This window comes from Rhea americana, unplaced genomic scaffold, assembly GCF_003343005.1.
Source record: "Rhea americana isolate MKP2758 unplaced genomic scaffold, rheAme1 scaffold_45, whole genome shotgun sequence".
Lineage (NCBI taxonomy): Eukaryota > Metazoa > Chordata > Aves > Rheiformes > Rheidae > Rhea > Rhea americana.
The window spans coordinates 1,296,696-1,310,241 of record NW_028186590.1 but is presented as its reverse complement, the minus strand read 5'-3'; the positions used below and the strand labels follow the sequence as shown (position 1 = coordinate 1,310,241).

The 13,546-nt window shown below is 37.7% G+C and overlaps 1 protein-coding gene across 3 annotated transcripts in view; it reads left to right on the top strand.

The window, feature by feature from the left end:
- Positions 1-373: 373 nt before the first annotated feature.
- LMBRD1 (LMBR1 domain containing 1) overlaps positions 374-13,546 on the top strand; it is a 71,643-nt gene continuing 58,470 nt past the window's right edge. For all 3 annotated transcript variants that reach the window (XM_085316026.1, XM_085316025.1, XM_085316024.1), the window contains exons 1-3: positions 374-449; positions 1,037-1,213; positions 9,619-9,679. In XM_085316026.1, coding sequence (XP_085172152.1) covers positions 390-449; positions 1,037-1,213; positions 9,619-9,679 — 298 coding nt within the window. In that variant the 5' untranslated portion in view covers positions 374-389. The remainder of the gene's footprint in view (positions 450-1,036; positions 1,214-9,618; positions 9,680-13,546) is intronic.

The following is a 13,546-nucleotide window of genomic DNA, read 5'->3' as shown; positions in this document are numbered from 1 at the left end:
GCCTACCCGGCATGCCGAGGAAGCCAAGTAGCGGGCAGGACTTTATTTTTGAAAACTGTATGAAACTTAAGGTTTTAAGTACTTTAATGGAGAAAAACATTGGGGGTCCAAACAACTAAGATCGTTGTAGGCCTCTTGGTGTATCTTTTCTTTCACACACGCCCTTTTCTYCTTGCGGGCTGTGCCTGGCGTGGCTCTCCCTCCGCCCACCGCTCGCTGCGTTTGCCATCGCTGCTGCGACGGAAAGCGAAACCAACCGCCGCCGGCGGCCCCGCCCCGTGACGTCACAGGCGGTTGTTAGCACCGTCGCCATAGCGACGGAGCTGCCCGCCCCTTTAAAGGTTCCGCCCCCGGGGGCTGCCCGGCCGCAGTGGCTGACGGGAGCGAAGATGGCGGCGGCAGCGTCCGAGCTGCTGACGGGCTGGTGTCTCTTCGGCCTCGCGTTGCTGGTAAGAAGTGGCTCTCTGCGGTCCTGCTTTCCTCTCAGGCGGGCTGGCCAGCCCTGCCAGTGCCTCCCTGCGGCCGTTCTGGTGCGGGCTTCCCGGGCGGCCGGCCGCTTGCCGAGGGAGAAGGGGSGAAAGGCCATAGAGGGCCGATTGGAGGCTGACACAGGTCTTCACTCGTTCTTTGCTGCTTCTCCACAGACTGCGGACAGGTCGGCACTGCCCTGGCTTTTCCCACCTCCATGCCTGCAGTTCCCCTGCCCAAGGCCAGCCAGGGGAGCTTGCTCACCTTTTCCCTTTGCCCCACATAACCCTGGCCTGGAGTGCTTCCCTGCTTCCCTTCCCAGCTGGGCCCAGGGTGCTTCCTTGGCCCTTTTCTTTCTTGTACTGAGCCTGGCCTGGAGAGCTTCTCTTGGCCCTCTGTTGCCTTCCTGGCCCCCTCTGGGCTGGGGAGCTTCCCTTGGCCCTTGGGAAAAGACTCAAAAGGTGTGTTGATGCTCTCCTGGTAATCAGTGCCAATAATAGGGTCCAACTTAAGTAGCTGACTTCTATCATCCTATTCATGCAGCTTTATCTTTTTCTGTTTATTTCAGGCTATTCTCATTTTCTGCTGGGTTTATGTGCGCAAGTATCAGAGTCGACGGGAAAGCGAAGTAATTTCTACCATAACGGCTATTTTTGCACTAGCAGTTGCTCTTATCTCATCAGCACTATTACCAGTGGACATCTTCTTGGTTTCGTATATGAAAAACCAAAATGGTACATTTAAGGTACTGGCCTGTTTTAAAATATAACTACTTGAGGAAAAGTGATTCTTATTATGTTGAAAGAGGGTGTATCTTGCTTTACCTTAGGTCATACAAATGTTTAAAACTGTTAATACCTGTTCTGTTGCTTGACGTTCTTAGGAGGCATGGTACTAGCACTGCAAATACAAGAGTATATCTAGTTTGAGTTAGATTTCAGTGCTCACTTATATTTTCTGTCAGACTTCCCAAATTCTAGCTCTTTTTGAGCATTATATTCTCTGCTTTTGTGCTAAAATGAGTGCTTATTATCATCCTTAGGCTTCAAATCCAACTTCTAGGTATTATTCTATGTCATAACACAGTGATTTAGAACAGAATTTGGTGCTATTGAAGAGCAGACTGGATTGCCTATCTGCATCAGAACGTTACTTCAGTTCTTTTTGCTAGCTTTCCTTCTGGTTCTGAGGCACTGACATGGTAAATCTGTATTGGTCTAAATCTATCTAAATGTGGACACTGAGGTAACCTATTGGGTGTGTACTTAAGCAGGAAGAGCCAGAGAACTCTGAAGGAATGGAAAATACAGTAACCTCTTGGTTGATAGTGCCTTAACTGAACTACTGTCTTTATAAGCTGTGGGGGTTTGCTCTGCAAACTGATATGTAATGTTTCAAGATTGTCATGAACAATTACAATGATGATGCATCATCACAACACAGTAGTGATTCTTCAGGAAAGTTTTCTAATGCAGAAGCTTTAAACAAATCCCAAATGCACATGCAGGTCTTCCAGCATCTGTTCTAGGGAGTGATTCCAAGCATTTTTTAGTTTTATTGGAAGTAGTTTTCTTTGTCTTTAGGCATATGTTCATAGTTCTAAGCAACTTCTGCAGGGAGATGGCAAGAAAGAACTTATATTCATTCTTCCTTTTTGTGAAAACCTATTTTTGATTCTGAGGCTACTAATTTCATGTAGGGAAAGACATGAAAGTGGTGAGGGATTGACTATGAAATAAATGAGTGGGCAGGACACTAGACTTAATCTTGAGTACCAGTATGTCTTGTTTTATAGCAGTGCACTTAGTGTCTGGTACCTGTAATAGTTCTACATTCCAGTTTTAGGTAACTTTGCCACTTAGAGAAGGTGGTTGAAGTCTCGCTCTCAATTTTGAGGTTTAGATGGAGATTCCTGACTCCTCTCYTTACCTAGCTTCTTTCTAGTGCTTTACAATCTTGAACTAATATAGCCTGAAAAGAGTATTCTTATGATGGATTTGTATGTCAAGGAATACTTGTGATAAACTCATTCTTAAGTGATATGCTGTTCAGTACATCCAGCTAAAGGCAAAATTTTTTTGGTTACACTCAGAGCACCCTTACATTGTATCAGAGAAGCTGTTTAAACAAGATGTGAGGAGTAAATTGATAGTCTTACTAATTTCCTTTACCTATTTAGATTCTTTAGCACAGCAGTAGTCAAGACAAAGTCATTATCTAGTAGTAGAATAAATGCAGATGTAATTAAAAAGCATAGGTTTGCTTACTATATGTCTACAGCTGAACTGGTACCTGTACCTTGAACTTAACAATATTGTTACTTTTCTCAAGTCCTGTGTTTAAAGTTGAAGTAGACATTGAATTGCTGCATATTCCTCAGAAATTTTGATTCACTAACTGGTCAGTGGTAAGTGTTTCATTGACTAAATGAATCTGATTCTGTGCTCATTTCAAACAAGTACTATTTGTGTTCCCTGCCTACTCTACCTACTCCCAAAAGTGAAACCAGGTCCTGGAACCTTGCTAGTGTCTAGAAACTAGCCTGCAGCCAGCATAATGCTTTTTGATTGGAGTTTTTGCAAATTTAAGTCATAAGAGGCTTTCAGAATTGAACTATGGCATGTTTTTGTAATGTTATTGCTAAGTATTAACAGAGTAAAGCTATTCAATGCTTTGGTTAAACTTTATCTTCAAACATTATTTGTTCATAACAAATGCATGTGGAACTTGGAAGACACTTCATATTTTCAGTAGGATGCTTGCAGATCACTGGGAATGATAATCTAACTAGCCACCAAAATGATTTGAATTGGCCAAGCTGAAAAATGCCTGAGTAAGTCCTAGACATGAAGTGGAATTTTGCATCAAAAGGAGAGAATTGGAGACCTAACTTGCTAACATATGCRTTCTTTGATTTGAGAAATCTTGGAGGGAAATAGGCCAAATGTGGTAGTAAAGTCACTACTGTCTTATTTAAGGAAATAAGATTAACAGAATGAATGCTGTGTACTTTACTGATTTTTTTTTTTCTAAACTATGTTTCTGTTTTAATGGGTACATGCTGTGATATGAATAATAACCTGAAAGCAGCAGGCTTCCATGCTACTTGTAAAATCAGTCTCATTACAGTACTGTTGTGTATGTTTTTGAGACTTCACAGCTGCCCTAGTCACTTCCTGATGCGTGGGTGGTATGGTTCTGATGTCCTGTCTCTAAATATTGAACTGAAAGTTCCATGCAACCTTGAAGAAATTCATTCTCATTTCTGTGGTTCAGCTCAATGAGTTTCTATTTTTTTTTTGTAGTAGTAATGAGGTCTTCCTGACTACTAATACACTTTATACCAACAGGAGTCCTGAAATCTGACCTTCTGGGTAAAGAGTGATCTGAAGTCAGAACCACAGGGACCTACATGTTAAACATAGCTTTGATTTGGTAACTCTTGACATGAGTTCTGAAGATCTTGGCCATGTCCTGGGTAGTGTTTACTTCCTTTCTCCTTTTGCTTTACAGGTAGAATGGCCTAGTTTGGGCTCAATATTTCCAAGAGATTGCCCCTTTCTATTCACTTCCTCTAAGGTGCTCTCTGGGACCTACTGAAGGCCCATGAATTTGGCAAGAATAAATTGTTTTGGAAAGCCAGAGCTGAATAAGTCTTCACTAGGTTATTTACCTTGTTCTTTGGATCTGCTTCAAATACTTCCTGATAGCAGGTGTAGCTAGTGTTCTTACTRGATAAAGTTAGTTCTTCAAGCTTCCAAAACATCCAGTTGAAAGATTCTTATTCAAAAAGAGTAGTGGTAGGTATCCAGATACTGGGTAAACAATTCTTTGCTGTACATACTCTACTCTTCCATCCCCCCATTAATTTCCAGTGTCAGTGCTGAATCCTGTCAGAATGAAAAAGAAACAAGGATTCTCAACTTGTATTCAAAGATACTCTATGTGGACTTTTGTTTCAGGCTTATTAGTCTGATCCTACTGTCAACCTGTAGAGAGTTTCGAGAGCTTTTCTTGAACAAACTTGTACCTAACTCACAGAAAATCTTTTTGTACTAATGGCGGAAGTTAGATTGAAGTCAAGGCTTGTCAGACTACTGCAGGTGCTTGTTGAGTGCTCATTGATTTTTATGCACCTTCATTAAATAGCAGGATGTGTCCTGGATTTAAGGTTTGGCATTCCTGATTATCCTAAGTGTAGTAGCCAGACGGATGACTGTTCTTGATGCTGCTTTCTGGATGCATGTACTTAAAGCTGCTTGTTCTGCATCCTTTTTCCACTGAGTGTTCTGAAGTCTGCTTTGGTGTGGGCCATAACTTGGCCAGACTTGGTTCACTTTGTGGTTCTGTCCATTTTGATGATAATGTCTTCTGTCTTAGTTGAATGCCCAATTAGTGTATGAAGTCTATCTTTCACTATGAACAGTGGCTCCTGGCATCTGGTACCTGTTGGTTTCTRTCACTGTACTTCTTTTAAGGATTGGTGCTACAGTGCTTTTATGGCAAGAGATTTGAGCAGATCTGAGGTTAGAAAGTTTTGTACACTAGTTGTGTAGTCCTTAGGAAAGGAGTAATCCAGGGATCTGGCAGACTTGCTTGTTCATGTGTGATGGAATTTACTGTAACACTATCTGTTCTAGAAGCTGAGGTTGCTTTGATTTGTGTGTGCTTGTAGAGTTGTTAAGCAAAACAAGTTGTTAGTGCTAGTACTAGTCAAAAGATTTCTTAGTCTTTTTCACAAGCTTGAAAGTCTTGATGGTATTCAGCAACATTTCATCCTGAAAGATTCTGCGGTYTTCGTTTGATAGTGTTTTGCTTGTGCAATAGACTTTAGTTGGAGGTGATCTGCTGCTTGATCTAAAAGCTTGTTTGATTTGATAACACTCCATGAACAGAAAMTCCCACTCTCATTTAAAGACTTGAGATTGCTTTAGTAACACAAGACTTAATGATGTCTGACCTATGAACCTCAAATAATTAAAAATTGATCCTGCTTTGCAGCAAAAAGACAAATTTGAAATAAGGAAGCTTTCATAGATATGTTCTGCTCTTACTGCATTGTTGAGACTGCAGAAGGCAGGGGAGATGGGCACAACTCTTYTGAAATGTGTGGGTTTTGAAATGTATGGATTTTGCTATTATGAAATTAAAAGCCAGTGATACTACTTTTGGTCTGGCTTAGATTGAACACCCCACAAAAATGGATTTATGCTTGATCAGTGTTCCTCCTTTAAACAGAAGCTGTCAGAATCCATAGTCTCCTTAAATAGATACTACTTACAGAATGTTTGGGAGATGACTTTTGTGAACAGTTCTACTAAGATAGTACAATATAGACTAGGTAATACAGTACAATATGTACAGATAGTATAATTCTACTAAGCCTTTTGGAAGCTTATTGTATAGCTGCTAAAAGACTACAGGAAATGTTAAATTTTCTAGAAAGAAGCCTAGAAACACTTAGACTGGAACTATGCTTCCTATTCTGACTAGAAATTACATATGATATGACAACACTTGTCCARAATGTTCCTAGTGACTTCTGTTRTATTCTGTTCATGTTATTGGGGAAAACAAGTGTTTCTCAATGTTCCACAAACATAACTAAAAGCTTCTTGTCAGAACTGAGTSCTTATTAACTGATAACAGTGAAGTCTTTCGAAAGATTTAAAGGTATGTTTGTCTTAAGTTTCTAGAGTTGTAGTAATTGTGCTGACTAAATATACCAGAGCATGGRTAAAATAAGAGTTTCTGCATCTGTGTGTAGAAGAAGCTTTTATTTTTTAGCTTTTTGGGTGAACTAAAGCTGTCTTAACTTTGTTTACATCAGTGTTGTAGCAACACTGTACTAATATGCTTTTAACACTTGTAACTRTTTGAATTTTGTGAATGTTATAACTTGTTTTGTGTTAAGGAATGGCTACAGTAATAGTTCAGGACATTGGTCTCRTTACACATCCTTGAAATATATTGTTGATCACATACCTGTCAATGCAATACACTTTCAAGTATTCTAAAGCTAATATGATGCATGTTCAGTAAACTAGAACAGGTTAAACAGGTAAAATTTGAAAGTAATGGTTTCAGTGACCAACGTTATTCAAAGAAGTTGTTAGAACAAAATGCAGCAGAACAGTGCAGTACTAAAATTCTGCTGGTCTTAGAGAATTTCGAGTCATCTTTTCATATCTTAAACTTCAATTGAAGACTGAAATTTCACCTTAATCTATTGTGCATTGAAGCTTTTTCCTGTGTRTCTTGCAAGTTTAATGTGCCCATATTCATGGAAGTTAAAACACTTGGGACTTTATCACCTCTTGGCTTTAACAAGTGAAGAGGAAAACAGACTCAGTTTAGAACTCATTTGAAGAGCTTCTAGATTAGTCTGTTTTACAAGTACAGTTCTACTTAATGTGCTAGTAACATGTTACATGTGTAAGCTGATCTGTTGTTGGAATTCTAAGTGCTACTTTTGTTTCCTGTTCTAAATCTTATTAATGTTTTTCTGGTGTGTTAGTTAAACTCATAAGTTCCAGTTATCAGGTACTTCTTTCTCAAAGTGCCTGTACCACTTTAACCTTAAACTGTGGATTTTACTGTTACTTTTCTTACTCTCTTCTGGCATGGATTTTGAATGTTACTGTTCATCATAGGAAAGATGCAAAGATTTATGAAAGTAACTTCTGTATTTTCTGCTAAAATATTTTTCATCCTTTAAGTCTGGAAGCTCATCCTTTCTTGGTTTTTGAACACCAAAAAGTGCATGTATTTCTTCAAAAAATACCAACTGGGTTATGCCACCCAGCTTACTTCAGACAGTAAACTTTAAAAGTTTCACTTGAAGTGACTTACTGGAAACCTTATTGTATAACGTGAAGGAAGATGGTACTAAACTTAAGATGATAGCATTTTTGTTTTCTCAGGAGAACTGTTACGTATCATCCAGSTCCTATTCCATAGGAGATAACGTCATATAAGAACTTCCAGTTCAGTTCTCTGAGAGCTATCCTGTGCAATCTTAGATCTTGCTCACTTATGTATTTTATGTAACAGTGCATGCCTTATGCCTCTCTACACCCCAGTTGATGGGGTTTGAACTTGTCCTTTCTCACCTCCCCCCTCCCCCCCAGAAAAAGACATGACACATGGAAATAGAAAGCAGCTTTGGATCCCCCCACTCAAACTAATTCTGCTGTGTTGGCATGTGCAATGTTGCTTCTGGACAATTACTTTGACTGCAAGTAGCCAGAGTCCCTCAAAAGACTTATGTATGTTGTAGAATTGATCAGAACTGATTACATATGTACAAGCAGTCTTAGACCTCCAGATGCAGTCCTTGAGCTTGGCTGACAATGATCATGCTATGAACTGTCAAGCTTCCCTGAATCAGTAAGTCCTGGTGGGCAGTAAGTGGGAGCAAGAATCTCAGCCTTCTTGATGGGTTCGATACAACTAGAATTATTTCCCYTGTTCTGCTGTACAGTGCTAGAATTCAGCAGAGCTGGGATAGCTTAGTTTTAGTCTGTATTGGGATTCTTGCTGAAGAGGTAAAAATAGGGCTATTCCTGCAATTTAAGCTGAAGGTAGTGGCTGARGTTGCTTATCCTTAATGGTGAAAACAATTCCCCAGAACTGCTATGTAACTCAGTTTTGGAAAAAAGATGACTTCATCAAATAATATTGGTACAGTTAAGTTTGAAGAACTCTAAAAATCAAAGTCCTAAATGCCTTTATAGGTCACTTGCATTCTGTACTGTGTCAAAAGTTTTCAAAAGGATTATCTGCTAATTTCTAAAAATGAACTCTAGCATTTTAATCAGCATGTTACACTGGATAGRAGCTGCAGGAAAGCAGTTTGTCCTTTGCTAGTCTGTATAGAGCTTCAGTACTTGGACCTGGAAATTCTGTTGAAGTKCAGTTAATGTCTGAGCTTTTTAGTGTCCAAGAGTAATCAAATAACTCTTATGCTTATGATGCAAGCCTTTGTCAAACTAGTTTAGACTAATAGTTCTACTGAAGAGATGATGATGGCTTAGGTTAGCTTTGTATTATGCTCTGTAGCTTACAGTCTTTGTATTTAGTCTGCTATCTGCTATTCTTGTATTTCTGCTGCTACATCCCTGCAAATTTTAGTGTCTATTAATCTGTGGATAAACTGTTTGTGGTTAGTTACCTTAGGCACAAATATCAATGTACTGTGGGAATTAGTACAACATGCTTGGTAGCTTCCAAAGCTACTTCCTCTTCTGGTCTGTAATATCTTTAAAATCTTTCCTTTATAAAACTATCCTATACTTATTCATGTATGCTYCACTCACATTTATTTGTACTACTGCTAACAGTTCACCGGTAACTTTTTAGAAGTAGTCTTTTTATCTATTTTGGTTTTGAGTGATCCTTTTGTAACATTGTAACAAATAAAATACTGTTAGTTTTTTTTTTCAGTCCTGTTGAACAGGAATTAAATACTGGAAACATGGAGAGTTTATATAGGATCAGTATCTAGACTTCTGTAGAAACAGATGTTTTTCAAATATGCATGGCTATTTTTAAACTGTCAATTTTTTCAATGTAAARTCCTAGCAAAGCAGTCTCTACTCGTAAAATAGATTCTGGCTCTTTCTAGTCACAGCTAGCCAAACACTTGTCTTGATTTTCTGACTTCTGGCKCAAGTTCACAAACCAGCTTGTGACCCTGTTTCTACAGCTGAGATAGTTAAGCAGATACCAAACTCGGTGTTTTGGAGCTGCAATCTTATCAATTTCCAGTATCAGCCTTACTTGCATAAAACTACCTATGTTTGTGGGGTTTTGACCTAAAACAAGTTGGTCACTTCATTGGGTARTTCCATTGATGCTTTACATGCATATCCTAAAGAGCTGCAAAACAGGCCTTTAACTTCTTCATTTTTTATCTTAAGAGATGTTTTCCAGTCAAAACTAGTTTTGTTGGTGAGAATGCTAATGCTTGAAGCAACTGTATCAGATCATGGTATCTAGGGAGAAAGTGGGCCACTTATGACTCCAGGGTTTAAGATGAACAAACTTAGTGCCCACCACTTAAGCAATTCATAAAAGCAAATTTTCCAGTTCTTTAAGGATGCTGTTGAAGTGTTCTTTTTTTAAAATGCTTTTATCCTTTATTGCTAGGACTGGGCTGATGCTAATGTTTCAAGACAAATTGAAGACACTGTACTTTATGGATATTACAGTAAGTATTTATAGTTTCTATTAATTGAAAGATTAGAAGTYAMTTCTTTCAAGTGAAGGCATTAAGTCATGAAGCTTTTGGGTATCATACTGGATTATTCCTTTTCTTGGCCAAATGTTAGTTTTACACTTGGACCCCTTCGATGAAGTTCTTACATTCAAGATCCCTGTTTAAAGTCAAATATACTGAAGACAATMCAGGAAAAGGCTAATGGCTTTTGTCGTATAATCAGCTGAACACTTGCTCTGTGTATGTGTATTTATAGATCCATTAGGGAAAACTCTTGGTTTTCATATTTCTATGGCACTAARCATATAGCACTGTCGCAGCTTTTTACATTGGAGGCAATCAAAAGTTGCCTACTGTATGTAAAGTCAGTGCAACTATTACTGCATCACTTTTTCTGAGAGTATTCAGCTTCAGCAACTATATTCAAACTAAGAGCGACTGTAAATGAGTATAAAGGAGCTGATTCTAGGATAAGGTAAGTCAAATCTAGTAAGATTCACCAAACTTCTTGTAAACTTGTAAACTTTTAAAGTTGTCTTATAAACATATCTATTATTAATGAAGGTATTTAAGAGGTAGCTTTGTAAAATACAGTTTAAATATACTGTCTCAGCCAATGCTACCAACATCAAAACAATAGTTACCTATTAAGTTTCCTAACAATTGAAATTTTTCTCCTTAAAGAAAGATTATTAGCTCTTCTGAATATTTTTCAGATCAAAAAATACTTAATTTCAAATAGTAGGATTTTTTTGYACTAAAATGTGAAATGCATATTGCCAGAGTGATATTCAGGCAAATAGACTGAGAATGTGTGGTTTTATGCTGAGTGAAGTCTAAAGCCAAAAGTGATAAGCACACCTACCTTCAGAAAAYGTGAACTTTAAATATTAGCTTATCTTTCATGAAGACTTCAGTACAGAATAGCTATATAACTTTAATTTTAATTTTTACTTAAGTTGTTAATGGCTTGTCTAACAGCTGCAGATTTTCAGATCCTTATGTAAACAGCATTTGAACTCTTCTGTGAACATTTTTTTATAGATCTGAAACTGATAGGGTAAACTTCTATAAAAATACAGCTTAAACTGACTGTTATTCCTCACCTAGAAGGCTGGGAGTAGTTGTCAGACTACAAATGTCTTTTCTCAAATTAGAACAAGTGTATAATTGATTCAGACTCAAGCTTCAAGATTTGGGTGATATGTCAAAAGACTCTGTAACACACAAGTCAATCTGTGTAAGTTGAACTTTATTTTCACTACTCTAACATGGAAAACTCTACTTCTGCCTTCCATTTAAAGTACCATTAAGACTCAAASCTAATTTAGAGCATTTGGGATTTTAATAAATGAATCATGTGACTCAGGTCTCATGGTTATTGGGGAAAAGCAAAACATAATTTGAGATACAACAATACCCAAAGARCTGCCTGTACTTTTAAGAGTTTGGGGGAATACTTTAGCTCTTAAACTAATACAAGGTAAGATCTACAGAACCTGCTTTGTAGATGGCGGTTCTAGTTCAAATATGAGATTATTTGTTAGTTTACAGAAGGCTAGGTTTCTCATTTGGTTCTATCCAAAATATCAGATTGTTTTAAAGTAGAATGCCTGTTGGTAAATTTTGAACTTGCATACACTTCCAGCTTAAACCTAAAGAACTTAAAGGATTTTTTTAGATCTATTTGGACAAGTCTACTCGCAGTTTTGTAGGACTAATATTTCACAGTATATCCTCCAGATGGTGGTAGAGATTTAGAGATGCTTTTGAAAAGTCCTCTCTTTTGTCATCTTTGTATGAGGAAATAGTAAGTCTTTTGTAACTACTTTGATTTTTGAAGTGAACGGTAACTAATGCAAGCTTTTGAAAATAAGTTACCTTTCTTATGGTCAAAAACCTGAGCCCTTCTTCATTAGGTCTTGTTCCCTGCCACAGTTGTGGTGTAGGAAAATAAACAGAATAGGTTCAACAAATTGCTATTCTAGTCTTCTGTAGCACAATTCCATTTTTCTACTAATCCACTTATAACAGTGCCCTATCTTGGCATTTGCTAATATCTTTGGAGGAGATGATCCACTCTGAAATTTCCTGTTGTACTCAATCCTAGTATTGAGAATGTGAATACCACTACTTTCCCATCTCTCCATAAAATGCACCAACTATATAGCATCTTAATTGACTCTTATAGCTGTATTGTACTTGGAGCTTACTCTATGGCCCATTAATGTTTAGGCCACTACCCTTGAATCTAAGTCACTAATTGTAGAAAGCTTGGAGATTGTAGATTAACCTGATGCTTTAGAATATTAAGGATTAGTACCTGTATCACAATTGGGAGATGCTGTCATTAAATCTAGCAATTTTGAGAAATCTTTTAGCCTCCTCACAGTATTCTATTGATATCATGCACCCAGTTGAGATTGCTTGGCTAGACTCCTATGGAAAAAAAAAAAGGCAGCTTTCAGAATGAAGCTTGGAATACCTGTACTCCAAAGTAAGTAAAGCTTTCTAGAGTACTGAGGTCTTAAATGAATCTACTGATAACTTTAGTGGAATATATGTCAGTATTCTAGTAAATGAAAAATGATCAGTGGTTGACAGATGCTCTAAAATGGTCTGCCAGCCTCATTTGGAAGATATTCTTTCTACTTACTGGATCTTGCTGTTCCTAGGGTCCTTTGWCCTTACATAGGGGAAATATGATCAGAATGTGCAGCCATACAACTACTCCAGGGTTCTCTGGAGTTTAACTGAAACTTGATGAGTTAGCATCTAACATGGGATTACTGAAGTTTATATTAGATTCAGAATGCATTAGAACAGTCTTTCTAACACACTTTTATCTGAAATTTAATAGATAACAGCTGTGCTCACATACTTTTGAAAGTTAAAACAAGACTGTTGCTTTAAGAGCTGGTAATAGTCTTCAAGTAGCCTTCCTCATAGTTAGGGTGTCTTTGTACTTGAGTAAGGTGCAGTGCAAAACAGCAGAAAATTTATTTTGGTCACTGAGATTGGAATGTGAGACTTGTTTAAAATAAGCAGTACCGAGGAATTCTTGCTGAAGTTTGTATAGACTTAAACTGTCTTGCAGGGGTTGCTGTTGTGCTGTGCTGCCTAGACTGTGGAGTCAATTTCCAGTGTTAAATTGTCTCAGTTCATTATCTAATTTCCATGCACTTTAACAAAGTTGAGTTGGTAGGAAGGTTAAACCAGGGGAGTTGGAGTGGGGGGTGCCTTTTCTTGTTTGAATATTTGCTGCTACTAGASTTTTGATTAGTTTTGAAGGGTAGCTTTCCAGGGTAGATTTTTTACAGTCTTTAAGTAGGGAAAACAATTGGCAATTAAATACCTGCCCGTAGGTGATCAACTTATGAGCTGATTAAAGGTGCTGATCTCTTTTCTTGGARAAAAACATTCTGAAAAATAAAATCAAATGCTCAGATAAATCATCTTTGTTTTGRCAGGGGAACTTTAAGATTTGGCAAGGTTTCTATATGACAAAGCAGTAAGAAAAATGTTACTGTTTAACTACGTAAACTGCAAGTTCCACTTTCAGTTCTAATTGAAATTTCTTATGAGAAATTTTAACACTATCTTGCTCGATGTGTGTGTTTTTCCCAAGCAAAAAAAAAAAAAAAAAACACACACAAAGACATGAAAATTTGTCTTTGAAATTTATCCAGTGTATGATCCTGTAAAGTTACCATGGTAACAGTATTCAACTGAGCAAGCAACAGAGCTGTTGCAGCAGTAAGCTTATGTTGGAATTTTTTACTGCATGTAAAAAAAGTAGTACTAAATTCTCTTAAAATGCATTAAAAGGCAATCTAGCTTCATCCTAGAAAACATTTA